The sequence below is a fragment of the Calidris pugnax genome, unplaced genomic scaffold, assembly GCF_001431845.1.
Source record: "Calidris pugnax isolate Ruff unplaced genomic scaffold, ASM143184v1 scaffold102, whole genome shotgun sequence".
Classification (NCBI taxonomy): domain Eukaryota; kingdom Metazoa; phylum Chordata; class Aves; order Charadriiformes; family Scolopacidae; genus Calidris; species Calidris pugnax.
The window spans coordinates 744,492-767,573 of NW_015090846.1; the positions used below are offsets into that span (position 1 = coordinate 744,492).

Consider the following 23,082-nt stretch of genomic DNA (forward strand, 5'->3'; position numbering starts at 1 on the left):
CATTTTATGGGTAAGAAAATTGAGGCAGTACGGTTTAGTGATCTGCTTGAAGTCATACAGGAAGCCTCCAGTTTCCTCAAACCCTGAACTACCTTCAACTTCCGCAAACTCATTTCCTTTACTTCACAATCTTCTTAAATAGCAAGTGTCTATTAGCCCTCCCCCCCCCCCCCCCCCCAAAAAAAAAAAAAAAACCAAAAATAACTTTAAGATAAACTCTTCCTTGATAAGGTTTCAAAATGCACGTTCTAATTTAAGAAAGAAATTATAATCAAATGAAATAATTGATTATTCTACACCGGATGATTCAGCAAATGGGAACACGACAAATGATTTAGCAAATGATACTGAAAACTACCATTCTCAATTAGTCACATGCATTTCAGCAGCACAGAGCGACAAATTTAGAGCAGCTGATACAATATAGAATGTTTTATTTTTCCCCAAACCGAGTGCCCAAACTCAAGTACCCTGAACAGGCTTTCTATTTAAAAACCCCAGATTATGAGCAAGATACGGAAGCAATGAATCACACTTCAAGTGTGCCAGTGAGGCGTTTGCAGCAGCGGTGCTGGTTGTTCACATGCATGATTTCCTCCAGACTTTTTGGCCATACCCACAGCATTCAAAACATACATTAGTAACACAGTAAAGTGGAAGTTTTGCTTTTATTAGCATTCAATAGTTGATCTCCCTAAATCACCTTTTAGCAATCACCATGCCAACTTTGAGATTTCCCTGAAAAACCTTTTATTCAGGTATTAGACCTACTAAATAACTTAAAACATAGTAGCGTTACAGGTCATGTACTGGCTACATGACCACAACTGTCCCTTTTTCCTGTGTATTAAAGCCCAATGCAGTTCAGATGCTGCAGGGTGCTCTGAACAACCCGTAACTGGCCATGTTTTGACTGGACACCTCCATCCACTCACAGGATAAGACCCAATAATCTAAGTTTTATGTGATCTTAGGAGATTTATTAAGACTGGGACATTTTCAGCACAGTATTAAGTTGCTTATATGAAGACTCTGGATTAGATCAACTGTTAGAAAACATTCAATATATTCTTAAAGCTCCCAGCTGCAGGAATATTCAAGGAAGAAGAGTTTTAGGAAGAGCAGGAAATAAGGAATATTCAGCTACAGGAGAGGAAGAAGAGTTTTAGGAAGAGCAGGAAATCCACATACAGACACACCGTATGTGTGAGTTTCTTCCTTTTTAAACCAAGTCATACCAAGCGGTGTGCTCTCCTCATTACCACGCTGACTGTGATCCTAACAGCTGGGGAGAAATCCTGGCTGCTGTGCAAAGACAAAACTCTCATTGACTTTTGTCAGGCTCAGATTTCACCAGGGGTTGATCAAAACCCTGGGCACAGGGAGGGAGGTACCTACAATCCAGCGCCTGTTACTGCCAGCCCCATTACAATGAGCAGCAGTGGGGGATTTTGGCAAGACTTTCTTGGTATGCAATAGGGTTTGCGTAGCCACACAGCAGACAACAAAAGCTTGTTAGAAGATGACTCTTATCTTCTTTCTGACCTTCTGAGAGGAGTAGTAGAAAGGCAAGGCATAGTTAAAAACATCTTACAAAGGACAACACAGTTCAATAATTTTTCTGAGGAGTTCCCGGGTAGTTTTAAATGAAAGAATTGTCTGAACCATGTAGACTGTCAGTGTGACAACAGGGCTGCTCATGCTGGATCAAAAACTGACCACATGAAACATTTAAGATACAGCCAGCTGTGTTTTTCTAAATGAAGTAACCAGCAATTGATTACATGGTTAAACTTAAGATTTGCCTATCTAAAATCTGCTAATACTAGAAACAGTCAGAAAAATAATCTTAATTTATATGCATAGTATATGGTTCATCTGACAACATCCTATTTAAGCATTTTCAAAAGAGATGTATGACAAGGCTGCTTCATTCCTAATCTTAATTTATATGCATAGTGTATGGTTCATCTGACAACATCTTATTTAAGCATTTTCAAAAAAGAGATGTATGACAAGGCTGCTTCATTCTCTTGTCTGTTTTCAAACTAGATAATATAACAGTGAAAAAACAGTTACCTTTGACTTCTCTAACTGTCACTCTCAGCTCGTATTGACAGCCAACATAAACACAGCCCTAACAGTGTAGAACTTGCTATCTCCATTTTTCTTACGAGTCATTCCTAAAATAACGGCCGGTGATTAAAGCATCCCAGAGATGGAAATTAGAGAACATTATTTTTTCCTCAATTTTCTCAGCTCAATTTGCAGAAAAACCTCATCAAATGTTTTGCTGCAAAGACAGGAAACTGTCTCCTGAGAAGAAATCTTTGTTTCCAAGAATAGCAACATGCTCTTGAGGTCTTATCGCTCTCATTTGTAACAAGAGTAGCCTAAGACAGTCCTGTGAACGTTGACACAAAACACGACTATCTTTGCACATGTTCATCAGTGCTACTTCTTAATATTCTGGCATAACCCCCTTCTCCTTTGGAGCCTTCCGTGTGAACATTATTCTTAACATGTACCTACCAAATAGGTACTGGCAACTACTTATTAACGTTTAATTTTTATACCCTTAGATTAAAACTAAATACTTCTAACACCATTCACGGGGCAGTAAGCTGGAAATCACAGGATGAGAGCTGGGGAAAGTTCAGTTTGAATCTCATCAACTTCAACTCTGTCGACTCACTTCTTTTCACTGTCTCTCTTTTCCTACTACCTGCTCTGCCATTAGTTTGGAATTTCTAGAAGGCAGCAATGTCTCTCTGTACCTCTGCAGGACAAAGCCCAGCTGGGGTCCAAACACACAGAGACCTCGAGGCACATCCAAAATACAAGAGGGAAAAACCCATTGTGTACTTGACAGGGCTGTGTTCTGCTGTCCCCCTCACGCCTGCACGGTGTGTGAGAAATCCTGCTGAAAACCACAGGACTATTTGCAGAACAGGGCACTATTCAGAATGAATGACCATGGCAGAATTCCTCCAATTATTTACTTTTCATCAACACCTGAGAGCGTACAAGAAACAGAAAGTTCTCTGACATGTACACCCCCCATATGAATACACACAGGGAGGGCACACACGCTCCACCATGAAGAACCAGGCCATTTTTGCCCTCACGGTACCCATAAGGATGCATTCATTCCTTGCTCCCCTTCTATCCCCACACAAAATGGAACGTATTGACATCAGGTAAATTCTCTCCCAACCACAGAATCCCAGTGCTGCACCAGTTCAGTCTGCAGCAAAGCTCTTGGCTCGTACTTGACTTTCATGCTTGATTGTACGGAGCCAGCCTACCCCCGAGGGGAGGTGGAGGTAGAGGTGAAAGCAGCAGCTTTAATAAGAGGGATAGTTCATGACTCCCAAATACATTTTTAGCAAAGCTGACACGAGCAACAGCTACACAGAGCAGCTGCTGCCAGAGGAGATCATGAGTCAGACCTAGTTTGCGACCAAAGATCTGAATCACAATTGTCCCAGGAATTAATTCTTGAATTTCTATCCAGATAAACTACAGTACTGAGGGTTTTCCTCAGCCATAGTTGAGAGAACACTTAAACAGAGCTATCTCAAGAAGCCTTAAGATAAAAAAAGGAAATTGTCAGTGCTTGGGCTGCGCTGGCCACATGTTTGCTCAGTATTCCTCTAGGGTGGCACCCCAAAAGAGGGTAACAAAAGCCTCCGTGTCTAGATGATTGGTTTTTTTAATAGAACAAAGCATGCTGAGTAATTTGGCAGGAGCAGCAATGCAGAGAAGCAGATTCCCTCACTAAGCCATCAAAATGCTGGTGATCTCTCACGTGGAGAATAACTGGTCTGCTTAGGAGCTACCATCACGACGGCAACAGTCGCAATGGGTGGGAGCAGAAGAACTGGAGTACATTTCTAACCTGGAAATGCTTCTGAAGTAGAAGCCCAAACACCCCCCTTGACACTACAGGGATCACCCCTTTTTCTTTTGTCATAGACAAGCAAGATTAAGAGTCAATTTTGGAATACTGCAGGGCCCCCAGCTCAAACCTGGCACCTTCCACAGCCACCCCAAAGTAAGGGTTTTGGTGAAATTGGGGTGGCATGAAGAATGACCGCAGAAGCAAGTTCTTTCCCTGAACCCCTCTGAGATGATCCCTAACACATTTTTGTGGCTTGATGACAGAGGTCTCTGCACAGTCACATGCATCTGGCCTCAACAACCTCAAAAGGAAGGAGGATGAGGCATGACCTTCCCATGGAGCGCAGAACTGAAATTCCAGCTTTGAAACAGCTACCTGGAGCCTGGCTGAAGATGAGAATTGCTCACATGAGAGCATGGACACACTAAGATCAAAAGAACACAAGAAGAAGTTGAAGTGAGGAACTGTGCTATAGGGAGTTTCACTTCACCCGACCTCTGGGAAGAACTGAAACAGCTCAGGGAGTTCACCCCCTGGCACGCACACTCCGTGTGAGGAGCAGGCAGGGTGCACACCCAGCTTCAGGCACCGGGAGGGCAACCACTTGGCTGGTACAGTGACATCCTATGGAAGAAGAACATGTGGTTCAATAAAGTTTAACCCACGGATTGACCTTTGTTGCTTATGATATTCAAGTTTCACAAAAACAAGTCTTTGTCTGATTTCTCTAACTACTTTTCTGATGATCAAAATACCATCATGCCACAAAGCACATTATCTATAAAAACAAAAAGATAACGCAGAACTCTCCTGAACTCCAAACCAGGCCAGAGGAATGACGAGGTATCGTGTCTTTTGAACAGTGCCAAACCTCTGTGAATTTGCAAATCATCCCACTTGTTCCGCCTCCAGACTGTCCTGCCTGGTTTTAATCAGCTGCTTCTTCCCCTCTTTTCACCATCAGCAACTATCCTACACGGATAAACATGACACAGGCACCCCAAGTATGCCTTTCACAGTAGTCAAACAAATCCAACACACCTAAAAATTGCATGACAAATGAATTCTACCCAGCATTAAACCAATGAAAGGCTTTATATACTACCGGGTTCTGTGCTGATTACAGGCTACGGGCTTGTACTTGTCATGGAAAAACAAAGAAGTGTGATTTCTAATTATGCGACCCAATCAGCTGCTGGTGCAATTCCACTTTAATCAATAGAGCTAAATGAGCATGAAAACAGAGTAATGCAGGCACACATCAGACCCCACGTGTTTAAAGATCACCACCCTCATCCCCCATGACTCCATTAAATGCACAATTCCTATTGCATATCAAAGGGGATTGCTTTGGAAACAGCAGCTCTGAAGTGGGATGTTTGCCTGACTGCTTTCTGCTGCTCCGAGTTCATCATTCACACATTTATACTTAGGACACCTCTAGGTATCATTTTCATCTTCCAGGTGGGAAACTGTAACAAAAAGAGCAAAGGTGCTGATCTATCTCAGTCATACTGAAACCACTGGTAATTTGTGCCATTTCACAGGTATTTGGACACCTGAATGACTGAATGAAATTATACAAGACTCTGTGGACAAGAATGTGGGTCTCCCAATCCTGATGTGTGGCCCTAGCCCCAGCAGCAATCATCTTTTCTTACAGCTTCTAGCAACTTGGTGGGCTTGGCAGCGTTAGGTTAATGGATGGACTTGATGATCTTCAGGGTCTTTTCCAACCTAGATGCTTCCATGAACTCGTAGCATAACAGCTGATGACATATCAAGCAGCGAGCATGAGAACTCTGCCAGCAAAATTTCTGGAAAACCCAAGCCATTCATCAATTTGTATCATAAAAGGTTTTGCCAAAGCATGAGCCCTCTGTGATATTTACAAAGGCACCACCTTCCCCTCCCGCAGATCCCAGCAAGATTGATGCATTTCTGGTTTACAGTATGAAGCGAGAAAGGGCTATGTATGAAAAGTGCCTGAAGGTGGACACAGTTTTCTTTTCAACACTATTTGCTCATAAATGAGAAATCTACAGGAATCAGACAAGGATTCATAATTCACGTAGCTTATGTTCGTGTTACAAGAAAAAAAACCCAAACAACCATGACTGACAACTGTTTTCTGTCAAAGACTAAGAATTATCAGCGACAGCTGATAATTACATTGTCAGATGGTTTTTTGCTGTTCCCATGCTGTTATCACTCGACCAATCTTAAAATAATTTTCCTGTCATTCACCTATTACTTCTGAGCCACACTTACTACAAAAGTCTACAAATAAAACAAAAAAGCAATACAGTTACTGCCCACATTCTTTACAAGAAAGATAGCAAAATCTCTTTCATCACACTTAAAATGTCTAACAGATATTCCAATCACCTTATACGCCCATATAATTGAAAAATTAGGTAAAAACAGTAGAAGTGACAGGGAAATGCCATACTGGAATGCCTTTTTTTGTTTGCTTTATCGTAGAGAATCCATGCTGAAGCAAAGGTCATAGAAGTGGCTGAGAAAACATTCTTATCACAGCTATATGTAAAACACCCGTTCATGTTGCTGCCAAAATATTACACCGCTGAAAGATTACACATCATTTTGCAAATTAAAGGTGTATCTTTTCCTCTGTTGACAGACTTACTATCCTAATGCTATACTTAGGAAAATATGGTAATTTCCAGGACTCTGGTGCTTCCCAGCACTTTAACACATGCTGATGTTTAGTGGGACTGCTTATAAATGTGCACGTTTTGCTGGACTGAGCAAGAGCCCTTTTGCACTTTCCATAATGGACCAACAGTTTGGAAATAAAATAGAGTGCCCTGATGCTCCCATGCCTTCTTGCACTTTGCTTAGTCCTTTTACACCTGTTGTCACTATTTGTAACAACAATGCTCAGAATCACTATTTTATGCCCACTCACCAAGGGGTAAAAGTTCTGTTGACCAGATCTGGCTGAGAAGCAGGAAAATATGAACCAAGATCCTAAGAATTCTTTCAGTCAGTTTCAGGAATACGGTTTCTCTGTTTATTTCAGGCTTTACACAGTGCTGCTGGACTCTTCCCCAAACGAGCTTAGTTTCTCTGTTTATTTCAGGCTTTCGCAGTGCTGCTGGACTCTTCCCCAAACGAGCTTTTGGCTAACAGAGCCTTCAGCACAGATGGATCTCTGACCTTATTTAGCAGGGATTCTCCTGAAGGCATTGCTGTCTGGTTTTATAACATTTGATTGAAATGGTTCAGTGAATTGGCCAGGGTATGTAACCCACTTTTTTTAATGCTCAGTTCGTTAGCAAAGCTTGTATTTATTAACTACAAATAAATTTTGCTTAACACCGAACTCCCCTAGTACTGAACATCTGTCTTAAAAAGCAATTAATTGTGAAGAATAAAAAATGATCCATTACCGATTTCCTCTCTTGTTTCAGCTCCTGCACGTAGCGTGTTAACTCCCCAGTGATAAGAGAGGTCATGTTCTCTGAAATGACCTCATGCTGTCCAGCATAGTCATTCATTTCATTTAAAGTGGCTAGGAAGGCTCTAGTTGATGTGTACCTGCAGAAGACAAAAATGCATTTTACTTGTAGTCCCTTTCTTTTCAGGAAGACACGCTGCAAAGGGAGGTTGTATCCTTCTTAAGCATTTAGCATTGCTACGTGAGAGTGAATATGAATTAGCACAGAAGGAATTCACTTGAAGGAATTTCTCAAAAGGAAGCTTATCCCACACACTGACAGTTGTCTGATAAATTAATCTTGATTTAGACAGTTTGACATTGGCTCTTAAAATATCACAGTTTTAGAGTGCCAGGTTTTTTATCAGCACAGCTCTGAGACTTCACTATTCTAATCTCTATTCACCAAACGTTTCTAGTTACACTCTTTCCAGTCCTACAATTCAGTGCACAGAGTCATCAGTGTACTCTACCTTGCAAAATCCTGGCTAAGAAACCAACTTTTTGGCTAGCATAAAGGGGAAAAGAAAACTTTCCACAGTGTAAATTTGATTTAAATCAGCTATAGTTTATGAAGTTTTCAACAAGGTAGTGAGTTTACTAACCAGATGTTCATTGTCAACCCATATTTTTTAGTACCTTCCACCACAAGGTTTACTTTTTGTATAAAATAATCTCCAGTGCAACATTCTGTGTATTATTAAAAGGAAGAAATGACCATCTGTGCACACAATTTCAAAACAGCAGATTATGTCACTAGCATACTCAGTGCAGCGCCAACAGAGCTGCATTTAAATACCCCAGCTGGCTGTGCTGGTCAGCTGGAAACAGCAGCTTTGAAGCACTGCACTTGTACATGCTAGAGAAGTTATTAATATTAAATGGCAGCAGTTTGCATTGATAATATCACCTAAAGGTGAAAAAGAGAAGCAACGAGGGAGAGATTTAGAGGAAAGAGAGAGAAGTGGTATACATAGGGATGAAAATGGCATAAAAAAACAAACAGAAAAAAAAAGAAACTAAAAAAAAAGAGACTAAAAATACAGTCCAATACAAGCAGCCACATTCCCAGTCAAGCTGTGGTGCCTCAGGAGAAATCCCAGTTGCAAAAGACAGAGGATCAAAGCCACAGAACTACAGACTGACAATAAGCTTGGAAACAGATAATTTTTAGACAGGCTGTCTCAAAGCAGTGTCCGAGGCACCCAAAGGTCGCCTGACAAATCCTCAGACATTATTTAGAGACATGAGGAAACTATACGGAGGTGAACACAACATTTAAAAGGGCAAAGGACACACAGGATCTTCTGTGCCACATCATATATATCATTTAACTCCAATATCCTTTTTCCAGCAATGAAAGACATGTCAAAAAACGTTGTAGTAAACTCAAAATACCCATTTATGGTATAAATACCCAAAGGCAGATTTCTTCCTAATCCCAGGTACAGACTCAACCAGCTGATATGCTGGTAACATAAACTTCCTTGTATAAATATCCATATCTCAGGAAGTAATGGCATAAATAACTGATTCCCAAACAATGTTAACTAAAAATAAATTAAAAAGGATATGAAAAGGCTGTTATCTCTGTTAATATGAGTCAGTAGAGTAGCTGTATACAGCAGCTTGGGGGTCTGACCCAAAAAATCTAAGTTTATATAATCATACAGTTGGATCCACATCCAAACTCATTTGAAATGTTTCAAATTTCAAGGTGAAGGGTCTGAGTCTGCTGCCAGGCTCTCCAGAGGCAGAGCCACTTCCTGCAATACAAGGCTCCGGGGTCAGGCTTCATCCAAAGCTGATGCGTTACAAAACGCTGGCGTTGAGAAATTTCAGAGTCAAGAGTGCTCTAAGGAAAAGGTTCTCGTTCTGGCTTATGGCCTGTCTGTTGGAAGGCTCCTCCTCTAGAAAGTTCTCTTTCAAGAATATCTTCAATCTCATCAAGAGCAGGAATATTCTGGCACTGCAGTCACTATCTGCGAGGGGCACATTGGTCCCCTGCCAGCGGGGAGACACCGGCAGCTGAGGCCATGCAACATCCTTCAGCAGCAGCAAGTCCTGCTTTGATCCATCCCAAAATACTAGGAGTACAAACTGCATCCTTCACCTTACTCTTCAAGAGCCACTGGTTTCTCTGCGGAGTCACAACATTATCCCTTTACTAAGTTACTGATCCGTGTCATCAGTCCATTTGAGTAACTTAATACTTGCGAAGGCTGCTGGAGTTCCATGCTAAAATTAACTGTTTCTGTTCCTGCTCAAAGTAGTTATTATTAATTTGGCCACTCACTTCAAAGAGCCAGGTTTACATTGAGAATACTGGGAGTACAAACTACATCCTTCACCTTACTCTTCAAGAGCCACTGGTTTCTCTGCGGAGTCACAACATTATCCCTTTACTAAGTTACTGATCCGTGTCGTCAGTCCATTTGAGTAATTTAATACTTGCGCAGACTGCTGGAGTTCCATGCTAAAATTAACAACTGTTTCTGTTCCTGCTCAAAGTAGTTATTATTAATTTGGCCACTCACTTCAAAGAGCCAGGTTTACATTGTCTGGCTTAGAGTTTTTAAGGTACGTGGAAAAACCAAACCAAACAAAAAACCCCCAAACCAGGCATCCAGAAAACATAACCTATAAAGAGACTTTAACAGTTATAGATCAAATCCAAACTTTGAAAATCCACTTCTTAGTATCTACCTACTCCCGGCATAAGCCTGTTTTTGCGTCTATGATTTCCCTATAAAGGGAATTTAATAGTTATAGACCAAATCCAAACTTTGAAAATTCACTCCTTAGTATCTACTTACTCCGGGCATAAGCCTGTTTTTGCGTCTATGATTTCTGTACTCTTGACTTTAAAACTTTTGGTTTACAAGCCAAATCCTAGCTGGTAACCCAAACTTTCCCCCTTCCTCCTTCAACTCATCAGCAGATCATGAACATACCTGTATTCTTCCTCTTCACATGCTCACTCAGCAGTGGATCATGAACATACCTGTATTCTTCCTCTTCTTTGGAGTTCTTCTTGGGTTGGTATTTCTTCGAAAGATTCCTAAAAGTAAAAATACATATATATTAAAGTTTTCTTTAAATTAACTGGATAATCTTTGTGTGCACACAGATTCTGTGGGGCTTCAGTTTTTATTTGCAGTGACCAGACACGTTTTCAGAATGATGATTACAATTGGGCTCTGATTGCATTGTAGCAACACTCAAAGAACATGGTGCTTCAGTCTCCAAACTGCAATATTCTCAATAAACCTGAGAACAAATTAAGGTGAGGGTACATGGTGCTTCAGTCTCCAAACTGCAACATTCTCAATAAACCTGAGAACAAATTAAGGTCATGAAGTCAATACACCTGAGTTCTGGTTCTGCTGAAGCACAGGTCTCCTTCCTCTGATCTAAAGGAGACCCTTTTACAGTAAAAATATTGGTCCTTGGATACACAGACACACTTTACAGACTCCACCAGCAGAAGGTGCTGCTCCATATCCAAAGGTCTGCCAGCCCACTGAAGTGTGGTTTGCTGCAGATGACACTTGTGGCCATGGAAGTTTGCCTGCCTCTAGCAGGGTGCTTCCAAGGAAGAGAAAAATCTTCATAAAGCTGTGGGAAGCTGCACTGAGATGACAAAAGGGGGGGTCCATTTTATGATTATCAACTGATGGTGGGAGAAATGTGAAATTTGATTACCCCAATTAGCACAGATGCTTATCTCTCATTACCCCACATCCAACTAGTGATTTAAAATATTGATATGCTTTTTAAGTGATCATATCTTGAATAAGAAATGTGACCATAACTCTGCTAACATGTTTGACAGTACATGGCTCTCCCTGTCCTGAAAGCACCTATGGAGCTCCTCCCCAGCAGCACACAAAGGGTAGAATGAGTGTGTGCTGCCCATCCAACACCCAACACACCCTGCTGATAATTAAAGCTCTTCATTAGGATGCACATTATGCTGTAGCACAGTACAACACCACACATCTATTAAAAAATGCAAGCCAGGGAGCAGACAATTCTTACTTAAGACCTTTTCAGTGCTGCAGCACTGAGACCTCCTCTATTCTAAACTCAGCCCTACTACTGTCCACCTTCCTGCAGCCTCTGTTACCCTGCTGTGAAATGGAAGCCATTTGTTTTAGCTTTACATGGTCGTTTCAGCAATTAAGAAAAACATGCAAGTAGTACTAATGGAACCGTTGTCCAATGGACTACCAAGTTGCATTGGCCCATCTGTGCCAAACTCTTTGGAGGACCCCCAGCACACATCCAGTTGAAAAGAAACTGTTTTTTCAGAGGTGTAACCCACTCCCTGATGCCTGCTGGTTTTACTGGTAACTGGGACACAGCAGGGCCTCATCTCACATTTCTTATTCCTTTTGTCTCCTTAAGGAATTAAGAAGCATCTGCCCAAACAGAGCAGTGGCCAGAACCCTGGCAGATTTGCAGACAAACATGTGTTTCTCAAAATTTAAGTATCCCTACTGGAAGGGATCCAAACAAGCATCTCCTTTCTCATCTCTGCCTTCTCTCAAAGGGGATGCTCTGCAATGACTTCTCTACTTATCCGTACAGCACCTTCCACCAAAGAATCCCAGCAGAGCAAGGATTCTGCAAACTCTTCTACATGATTCCTCTTCCTGTGCCCTGGGAATGCCTCCTCCCTCCACACCCCCACTCAAAGAGGAGAAGAAAAACCACGTGAAAACATGCACAGAAAACCACTCTAATAAGGCATTTTCACACACACTCAGAACACACGTGTCCCTGCACTGTCATGCTGTCCAATTAATTCTGACATACAGAGTTACTGTTGTCTTGTCAGGCTTTAAAGGTGTAGAAATGCTACAGAGCTAGGGGAAAAAAAAAATCCAGACTATGCTTTCACAGAAAAAAAGACTCTGAAAGCAGGTAACAAGGATTAGTACCTGGGTTAAACAAATTATTTTCTGCATCGTTATAAAACATAAAATATAGAGCTTATATATACAAGTTTCTTTACTTTTTCCCCCCTTTTTCTTAATCAAAACATATGTAGGATTTAAAACCAGGGTACATACAAAAAACCCAGAAGTGATACTGAATCGAGTAAGAGTCAATACGACTCTCACACGTTCAGCCTGCAATTGTGCAGTACCACCTTCTGAGCTAACCATGATTAAAGAGGGAACACAATAAGAACAAAGATTAGCAATAAAACAGCAATTCTGGAAAGATCCTGTGCGCGCCTGTGCACCTGTCTCCAACTAATTTCTATTTGACTCTCACAATGCATCATTTTTTTCTGCCTTTCCAGCTTGTTCCTCTGCTCCCTCATTTCTGCTTTGACATCTTACTCTTTCTCTCACATTTATCATCCACCAGAGGTTCCTGATTTTCCAATTATCCTAGTATCTTAAGCATATTTTTTTTCCAATATGTCTTCCTCAAGGCTATCCATCCACTGTTTGATGCTCAGTGTGTTCTCACATTTATCGTCCACCAGAGGTTCCTGATTCTCCGATTATCCTGGTATCTTAAGCATTTTTTTTTCCAATATGTCTTCCTCACAGCTATCCATCCACTGTTTGATGCTCAGTGTGTGTGCTGTAAGGTAAGCAGTGACTAGGGAAGGTGGACAATGCAACACCACTACACTACCATTTCTGCATCCCTTCCTTCCCAGCCTAACAACTCAACAATTATAATGCAAAGCAATTAAGAAAACAATCATGTCCAATGTGAACTGGACCCTCAGACCAAGACTGCAAATGGTACAAGCAGGAATTGAATAGTGCAGGCACAACGTGTAAGGTATGTAACACCAGGGAGTTTCTTCCACTGGCAAAATTTGATAAATATTATGTAACCTGCAAGTATGTAGATCTAACTATGTAAGATATTGACACCAGGGAGTTTCTTCCACTGGCAAAAGTTGATAAATTTTATGTAACCTGCAAGTATGTAGATCTAACTTAATGCTTTTAAAACAAAATATTACATATATATCTGTGGAATTATAAAGAGGAAGGAAAGAAACATTTTTAAATAGCAAACAATTAGGCTCCAACAGATGAGGAGGCTGACAAGTAGACAAGAAAACAGAAGTTTCACAAAAGAAAACAAGGTTCAGCAGCTTTACCTACACTCTAAATAAAACCGAGTTAAACCCACAGGAGTATTTTGTGTTGACTTGTCCTTTTTTAATAGCATGTCTGCATGTTATGACATGCACTGATATGCTGCAGCCCTTATACACCAAACAGATGCGATACAAGAAAGGTTTGCACCAGACTTAAGGAGACTTATTAGAAGCAGATGCATGATTTATTTTATTTAATGTCCAGCACTGTTTTATCTCAACATTTGACAAGTCTACATTTCCTTTTTTTTTTTATTAGTACACCTCTAACTTCTAGATGTCTCCAAACAGCATTGTGTTTTAAGAGCTTCTCAGGGATTAATATATTTGTCCTCAAATCATGCCTGTGGGTGGGGAGACGAACACAGCCATGCATTGGGAATTAAAATACAGGGAGAAGGAAAGAATTCACCAAGATTGTTTTGGAAGTCTAGGACAGAGTAAGTAAAGCTCATGAGCTCTTAAATAGCCTGAGGTAGAACTCCCACTTCCCTTAAACATTTTTTTTGAATGTCCATTTTCATAATTATGCTCTTTACACCTGAAATTTATCATCCTAAGAAATTAATTGAGTCTAGGGTGTGATTCTTCACCAGACAGGCCTGCTCACACAGATACTCTGCTGGGGTTTCCCACTCCAGTCATACTCTCTTTTTTCCAGCTCATTTGGCCTCTGTAATTCAATCTCTTCTCATCTCCATAGGACGTGAGCAATTTCTTCCTGCACAAGTCATTCTCTATTTCCTGCTTGTCTGTAGCAGCGACCCTGGGGAATCCTCACGGCATTCCCCTGAGAGAGCCCATAACCATGAAGGCGGGGTTTTATCAATCACCAACTCCTTGTAAATCACAGGCCATTGTGCATCTCAAATCCATGCCAACACAAGCATCAAAAATTCTGGGTGATTATTTTATTTTTTTTTAATAGACATGGTGCTTTAGATATATACAGATCAGGCGGAACCTCAGATCTCAATCTCTGTAAATACTGAGTAGATGGAAAAAGTTCTGATATGTATTTTAATCATGCAAAAAAGTGATATGGATTTACTAGAAGTGTTGGGAAGAATTAGCCCCCTCCCCAGGTAGCTCCACCACCTCCAGTTTATCACCCTGGACACCAGAGGCTGCCAACAATATTGCACCACAGCCTCCTTCCGCAGCAGCAGGACAGTGTGTTGTACTCTGAACCCCTGTTCACCTTGCATTTTTTCTACCCTACTGGGAAAAGCAGGGTAAGAGCTATTTGTGTGGGAGGTTTTTAGCATCCCTTCCCCATTTACACTGGATTTGACCTCAAGGAATACATTTTCCGGGTCTGGCTCACACCCACTCCCCTTCTCTCCCTACAGCCTGACTGTTGAACCAGACACGTAAAACATACGTAGCAGGAATTTCCAGTAATTTAGCTACTTGAGATAAATCACAGGATCTCTGCTCTGTTCAGGAGACGCATCACAAGAACAGTGGCAAGATTATAAAACTGTCAAAATTCAAACCTCAGGCTGCAATTTGGCTAACTACATCGACCAAATTTCCAAGGGCTGAGACTGACTTTCTGACCTGCAATTTCTCCAACACGCACTCATAAAGAGTTTGTCTTATGAAAAGAAACCCTAAACTTTACCTTATAATAAATTATCATTATCCTGCTGAATTCTTAAGCCCTTCAGCATTTACACACAGCAGTCCTAATTTCATGGAAAACATTACAATGCTATCCTCAAAGCCTGAGCCATTAATCACAGGTCAATTGTGAGTAAGCCCTAGTTTGCTACTCAGTCACCTAAATAACCTTTCTTTTTGCAAAGCATATGATTTTTAGCAGAGATAATAAAACAGCATCCTAAATTAACTTTAGCTTTCCATTCTCTAAATTAAAGCTATTCTCTAAAAGCCATTATTACAAACCAAACGAATTGCCACCACTGGCAGATGATTACAGGCTTGGAACAGATGCAGCTCAAACCCAGAACTTTACATCCCCACTTACCTAAGCTGCTTTGCATAGCTGAGTTCAATCTCTGTTCTTTCTTTTACAAACTTGATGTATTTTTCCAGAACATCAATACCCCATTGCGTGTGTTTTTCTAAGTTGTCAAACTGGTCCTGCAATGAATCAAAAAAAAAATAGTTTAGTCTCGTTGAACATAGAGATAACTAAAAATACATTTCCAAAGTGCGTATCACCACAAAGAAAGTGTTATTAATATTTTCCATTACCACACATCTTTTTGTAGCTACAAGGGTTTTTAAATCAACAGAAATCTGTTTCTTAACATGAGACAGATCCAGTACCATTCTTCATTCCTCATTTCTGAATCAGTTTCATTTCAGAAATTCTGGCAATTCTACTGAATGCAATTTTCTACCAAGATACAATTAGACAAAGGACAGGAAATGGATCCTCTTGCCAGTACTTTACGTGAATTTGAGATCTACTGCTAATTAATAATTCTGATTTTAGCCTGGAAAATACAGATTTCTATACAAGCTTTGTCAGTGATACGAATTTGAAATATCATTCAGAAAGGTTAACAGCCATTTTACAGAACCAAATTTACTTCCCCTATTGCCTTCTTTGTTCTAAAACAGAAGCCGTGCCATCGAATCCTGCCACAAAGACCGGCATTAGCCGTGGTTACAGCAAGTCTTCTCATCTACCTCCAGTTAGATACAGATGCTACTTTGTTCTTCAAATATTGTTGCCCTCAAGAACACAGTCACACATGTTTTCAATAAAAGTTTGTTCAATCAAGAACATTCCACAAGTCAGTTTGGGATTTTCAAATGCCAAGAGAAATTAAGCAACTCTAAATCCAAATTAATTATCCAAGCCAGCTTATTACTATCTGCAGATTTAACCTAGAATTACCTTATTTTTTAAAATTTGGTTACGTCAACACCACACTCAAATTCCATAATCATCCATTCCACACAGCGTTTATGTTTCTACAAGACTTAAAAAATAATTTTTAAACTGAGATACACCAAATAATTATCCTGACAGAAACACAGCACAAACAAGGACTTTAATATCAGCCTGACTTATTTGGCATCTGGTTCCATTATGGAAACCAATGGAAAATAAGAAAATAAATTTGTACATCTGCAGTACAAAGGTCAGATTTACAACATTTTCCAAAAAATTGTACGCAGCAATAAGTTTGGGGCAGATGCTTTTCTGCCACAATTAAAGCCTCTGACAGAAGCAATGCTTCGTTCTCTCTGCCAAAGATTTGGTGTTGCGACTTTCAGTTTGTAGCACTATCATCAAATGTTATCAAAGCAATACTAACCCACTTCCTTAGATGCACAGAGTAGAAAAAAAAAACAAACAGAAAACTACTAAAAAGCCTAGTTTATGAATATGTTGCTTTTAAGCAAATACCACTTTCTGCTTTATAGCATATCTGGCTCTGGCAGCAAATTAGATCAGTATCAGGAGAGATTCTTTCAGCATCGAAGCAAAGTCACGCACACAGAAGCTGCTACTTCCTAACAAAAATGTTTTAACTCTGTTTTGAGGGTAAGAAATAGGAATCATGTTAGAGGTGTAAAATTCGCAAAACTCTAGCAAGAAGCTAGTTAAGACAGCAGGTAATTTGCATGGAGCAGGACACATTGGGTTTGTGTATGTGCATATTAGCTCTGGTTTACATAAGGTACTATTTTAAACCACTTCAGCCAAACCAGACTAGGCTTCAGTTGAAATTATATCACTATTAGTCAATTAAAGAGGCGCTGGGGGCAGAACAGCAAAAGGGCAATAGTATAAAGTTACAAAAACAGTAAAGAACTTCCAAACCTTGTGCTCCAGGAACTGAGAAAAAGTGGTTAAGAAAAAACACACACCAAAAAAACCCCAAGATTCAAACTACGCAGAATAAAAAAACCTGAGTTCCAGCAATATAAATCACCCTTAAACCAACGTAACATCGTTCACTCAAAAAGAGGATGTACATATTCTGCAGAAAGGGGAGATGTGGATTAAGCCAGTACATATTTGCATATACACAAATCCTTATTTCAGACAATTTCACAGCTGGGGAGAATACAAAGATGACATGGGTAACATCACAGACCCCTCCTCCTCCCCGAGGGCTGAGCTCAGGAAGGAGCGTGGTGTGATGCCAGCACAGAGCCATCTTCTGCTCTACTTCAAACACACCACCTCTACATCTTGGGTTATGCTGGCGTCAAGAAAGCAGTGCAAACATGACCTTTTTAAGGTTTCTGATAAAGAGCTCTCATCACTATCCCACACTCAACTCTTACACAATTTACATTATTTAACATAAACACTTGCATATAAAATAAATACCCCACGAGGCAGTCCATTACTCACAAGTTTACATGCATTCACACAACACTCCCAACTTTGAGAAGGAAAAACTCGGGGAGGGAAATCCACTCCCTAATCCCTGTAAGCAAATTAAACCACCTTTATCAGATATACCATACTAGGAACAAGAAACTAACTTAGCATTTCTACTGCAGCCCCATCCAAGAAGAAAGGCCATGGTTTCCCATAAGAAAGAATGCCTTTCAAGGAGATCCTGCCCTCCAAGGAGATCCTGCCCTCCAAGGAGATCCTGCCCTCCAAGATAATTCAGGCTGCTGACTCCACAGAAAGATAGAGCAGGCTCCCCCTGGAAAGGCAATCTTGGTGGTGGGTTGTCCAAACCTCTTCCACCCCCATCACCACCACCCCAACTCAATTCTCTGAGCATCGTTTAGGCCAGAGTATGAATAAAAACCTGAAAATGGCTCCAGGCAGCTGCCTCGGTGTGGTCTGTTATCCCATAGATGATGGATCTGCTGGAATGTTTCAGCGGCCTCACTATGTCAAGTTTGGCAAAAGAAAACTCCATGGTGTGTGGCGCGAAGGCACAGTCCCTGCACAGTCAGACACCCCAGCTGTAGGGAGATGTCAACGCTCTATTTATAAAGTCAGCAGAGACACTTGTCCTGCGCCGAGCTGTAACCAGAAGAACCTCAACCAGATAAAACAACGAGCACTGTCCCCTGCTATCAAGAAGCAAGGCAAGGTGCAATTTAGCTTTCTGCAGCCCTTCCTAAAGATAAGAGTTTCCGTCCTTTTCTGGGCACGGGAGAGTTTTGGCCCAAGAACCATTTCACTGAGCAGCCAACGCCCCACAACAGCGCGGCGCGAAGGCACAGTCCCTGCACACAGTCAGACACCCCAGCTGTGGGGAGATGTCAACGCTCTATTTATAAAGTCAGCAGAGACACTTGTCCTGCGCCGAGCTGTAACCAGAAGAACCTCAACCAGATAAAACAACGAGCACTGTCCCCTGCTATCAAGAAGCAAGGCAAGGTGCAATTTAGCTTTCTGCAGCCCTTCCTAAAGATAAGAGTTTCCGTCCTTTTCTGGGCACGGGAGAGTTTTGGCCCAAGAACCATTTCACTGAGCAGCCAACGCCCCACAACAGCATGTTACACTGGGGTCATGGATTCCATTATCCCTTCTGTTTTCCGTGTTCCTTAAGGATGAAAAACATCAGTAATATTGGCAACACCATCCCTTGGTGAGCATGAGATTCCAAAGGAAAGGCAGTGCAGCCAGAGTGACCCAATACAGACAGTCCTCCTCGTTCCATGGATCTGCTCAGCAAGCTGAAGGCAGGCAAAGCCTCATGAACTGTAGGGGTGACAGAGGACACAGAATGCTTTGATCATAAAGCATAACCTTTAATTCATGGAAACCTAAGTCTGGGGATGCACGCAGTCAATGCAAAACCAGAACTTCTAAAAAGGAGATTTTTTGAGAGTAGTTAACAATAATATCACGCCTTTGAACAATCAATGTTGAAAATGCCTCCCACAAAAGACTTCCCAGAAGCAGACAGTAGAAAAGTTCTTCAAAAGATTCCCAAACTCCAATCCTATGTTTCAGTTCAGTTTTCACTGAAGTCCAGAATAATTTTATGGCTTAGAAAAAGCTCTACAGAGTAATTAATCCCATTTAAAAAAAAAGAAAAGAAATTTCATAAAGGGAGAAATGTCATCAGTAAATTAGCCAGTACTTTGGTTAACTTAAGCACTTGTAGCACTGGGTGTAAGAAGTTTCTCATACTCAAAGAGTAAAACTCAACGAGAATTTTCAAACACAGAGATCAATAAAGGTATCAGAGTCCCACTGAAGCCAGGAAGAAGCTGATGGCTGGGGAAGCATCTACCTTAAAGAAATAGGCAAGAGGGCAGCTTGTGAGATTCATCTGTCTCAACTCTAAAGGGACTTGGCTGTACAACCAGGAGCAGTTTACTGACAGCAGCACGTGGTTTCAGCACAAAATGACCATCTCCACCGGTGATGGACACAGGTTTGGCAGGTAAAGTCTGCCACTGCAGCTGTGCAGGTTTGGTCATTGGCTGGAAGATGGGTCAGGTACCTCCATGAGCTGCTGTTTCAGTTTTCAGTTCCAATATACATACTCTCCTCTGTTTGTTTTTGCAGCCTACTCACCCTTCCAGTTAGGGATAACACTAGAAAACAATAAATTCCACAAGGCTTTAGCATTCTTCAAGAAAATGCAAGAAAACATGACAAGAAGTATCACAGAGTGTTCAGTGAGAATGCTCCCACCAGACCACAGTGTGGGGGGGAAACAAAAGGTCACTCTGCACCTGTTTTCTCTGAAAAAGAAACAACAAAACATTTTCTGGAAGTATTCACTACTTTCCTGTGACTCAGAGCCTGGTTTACACACAAGAACACTCTTGATCAAAATACTGGACTGACAATGAGTCGTGTATCTCAGCAGGTTCCCACCACAGCCTTTATATTACTCTCTGTGTCCCTTGGCCTTCCAACCTGACAAGTCTTAGGTCAACTCATTTTCAGGTCCCTATGCTTACTGTGATATTAACAGCTTATTAAAAAGGAATAGACTTTTGATTGACAATCAAGATGTGGACATAATTAAACTACTCCTACAACTGTAACTTACTCCTCTTCATTAGATTCCACCCGCTTCCTAATGACAGCAACACGTGTGGAACAAACACTTCACACCTTCCCCACGCGATGGAAGACTTTGAACACACTAACTGTCCCCCCCAACCCCACCCCTGACTTTTTGGGGGTGGGAAAGCAGAGCCTCTGCCACAAGCTACCCAAAACAAACAGCATCTTCGTATTTATTCAGAGCTTAACACATTCTTGAGCACGCACACAAGAGTTAAAGCTCAAAAAAGAGGAAAGAAGGACTTTATTAACATCATTAACTTGAACAGGAATTGGACATCCAAGTACCCAGAGTGCTTTGAAAATTTTATCCCTAAGGCAAAGTGTGTTTCTAACTTCATTTCTCTTTCCATTAATTCTCTCCCAGTATTTTTACCGCTGCCCAAATAACCTCACATTCATGCATTCTTCTGAAACTCGGCCGCATGCTTGTTACACTGACAATGCTTAAAATGGAAATAGTGCTGCCTATTTGCTTTTCCTCATTTTAAGGGCTGGTTCAAGCTGTCAAATCCCCTCACTTCTCAACCATTCTCCTGAAGTCACATTCCCCAGCTATGCTAAGTATTTTGGGTAGAAGAAAGTTAGCCATTAAAAAAAAACAAACAAAACAACCCAGAGGAAAAGCTTTCTTCCCGTTTCTAAGGCAGATAACACAGAGCACAACCAATTATTGAGCAATAAAGAAAGTGTTATTCATGTGGTCTTTGAAGATCAGCTCAGTAAGATATTCCTTCCTCTTTAGAGTGTTCTCATCTATCACAAACTAGTTCAACCCAAAGCTCGGTCAGATTCAGTGATGGATGGGACCCTAATTTGCCATCGAGGGGCTCCAGCATTAATATCTACTGGAATAAAGGGGGTGTCCCCACTCTTCCTGCAGGTTACAGGCTCTCTGCAGGTAGACAAGGCTCCCCAGGTCACTGCACTCCCCGTGCCCCATAAGTGCTTTTCACAGACAGAGAGGCTGACGACGGGGAGTCTGGCTCCACCCAACAGCGAGGCCAAAAGTCCTGGTATGTCTATTTGGTTTCAAGTGTGAACAAAAGATTAGATTCTGGGAGACTTCACCAATTAATTCCACAATTTTGACCATGGCGTCAGACCTGCTCAGGTGAGTCTCAGGTGGCAGTGCTTACTGTCCCAGGAACCAGGCTGACCTGTCACTGTCACACCTCCTGCTGTTTTCACAGGTTGTGGTGCAGGAGTGTGAAACTAAGAACGTCAATACAGAGACAAGTGGTGAAGAAAAACCGTGCTGAAAATTCAGGTGTTAATAACAGAAAAACCAAGCTTTTATATTTAGCGTGTTGCTCCTAGAATTCTAATCCAGCAACATAATAAAAGACCCATGATCCATAATCATTAAGTATATTTGAAGACTTCCTACTGCCTCACTCTCCAGGGAGTTTGATTCCTTTTCCTCCCAAAATGACTTGTTTATCCACCGTCCTAGAAACATAAGTAGGAATAGGGGAATTAAACACCAATTTTCACCTCTGGTTCATACCTTCTCCTCCCACGTCTCTCTTTTTAAACACTGTCACCTATTTCCATAAGCAAAAAGGAAATGAAGATCAAGAACACATTAGAGTGTTCAAATTCTAAATTACTTTTTTGGATTCCACGGTTTAACAACTCCAAATTAGAAAAATAATTAACAAGATGATGAGACCTTCATAGGCTCAGTTAAGTCCCATATGGCACTACAGTGCTAGCAGAACACAACAGAATTCAGATCACAGATCCTCGGAGACCTACAATAAAGCTACATGCAAATGTTCAGTCTTCAGGCAAATTAATAATGACAGAAAATGCATAAAGTACAGGCTACCACTGCAAGAGCCTTCCAGAAAACAGAGATGAGCAGAAAATACGAAAGCACTTCAGCATCTGTTGACTCAGCCACTACTGATGAGACAACTTCCCACACAAAACTTCTCAGCTAGTCAGTTAAATCCTCAGTTAATGACAACTAAACAAACATCCGTGTTTAGACATGTTAAGTATGAAATGGAGTACAGGACACTAACCTTTTGCTTCGTGCAGCACAGACAAGGAGGACTGATGGCACCGTGGAGGATGTACCGATGGGACAGGGACACCATCTCTTTTTGGTTTACAGTGAAATGAGGCTGTGGCTTTACCGGCTGGTTTATGAACCTACCCTTCCATTACCCCTGTATATCCGGTTCTCACTCACACAACTATTTATGATCACATGCATTTTTCATGTGGATCTCCTATTCATCCAAGCATTTAATTTCATTTCACCCTTTGAGTATTAAATAAATTCTTCCTGACCTTTCACCTTAAACATGCATATTTCCACTCAAGCTGAGTAATCAACACCAAGAAAAAAAAAACCAACAGTCTTATTTTCCCACCTCCATTTTCCCTTCACGGCCGCCCCTTAAACTCATTCCATAAAGCCCAAAAGGTTTTTAACACTATTCTTTTATCTCTTCCAATTCACCTCAGAACTCGATCTAGGTAAGAGAAAACAGGAATAAAAATAAGATTCTTTGCTGCACCATTAGGCAACTGAGTGCATTTCAAACCTGGGGGGGAGAGGAATCCCAGAA

At 41.1% G+C, this 23,082-nt stretch overlaps 1 protein-coding gene across 1 annotated transcript in view; it reads right to left on the reverse strand.

The window, feature by feature from the left end:
• FNBP1 (formin binding protein 1) overlaps nt 1–22,639 on the reverse strand; it is a 73,991-nt gene extending 51,352 nt beyond the window's left edge. The window contains exons 1-4 of the mRNA XM_014942813.1: nt 22,531–22,639; nt 15,500–15,615; nt 10,372–10,428; nt 7,321–7,468 (exon numbers count right to left, since the gene is read on the reverse strand). Of these exons, the coding sequence (XP_014798299.1) occupies nt 7,321–7,468; nt 10,372–10,428; nt 15,500–15,615; nt 22,531–22,605 (396 nt within the window). The 5' untranslated portion in view covers nt 22,606–22,639. The remainder of the gene's footprint in view (nt 1–7,320; nt 7,469–10,371; nt 10,429–15,499; nt 15,616–22,530) is intronic.
• Between the last annotated feature and the right edge of the window lie 443 nt (nt 22,640–23,082).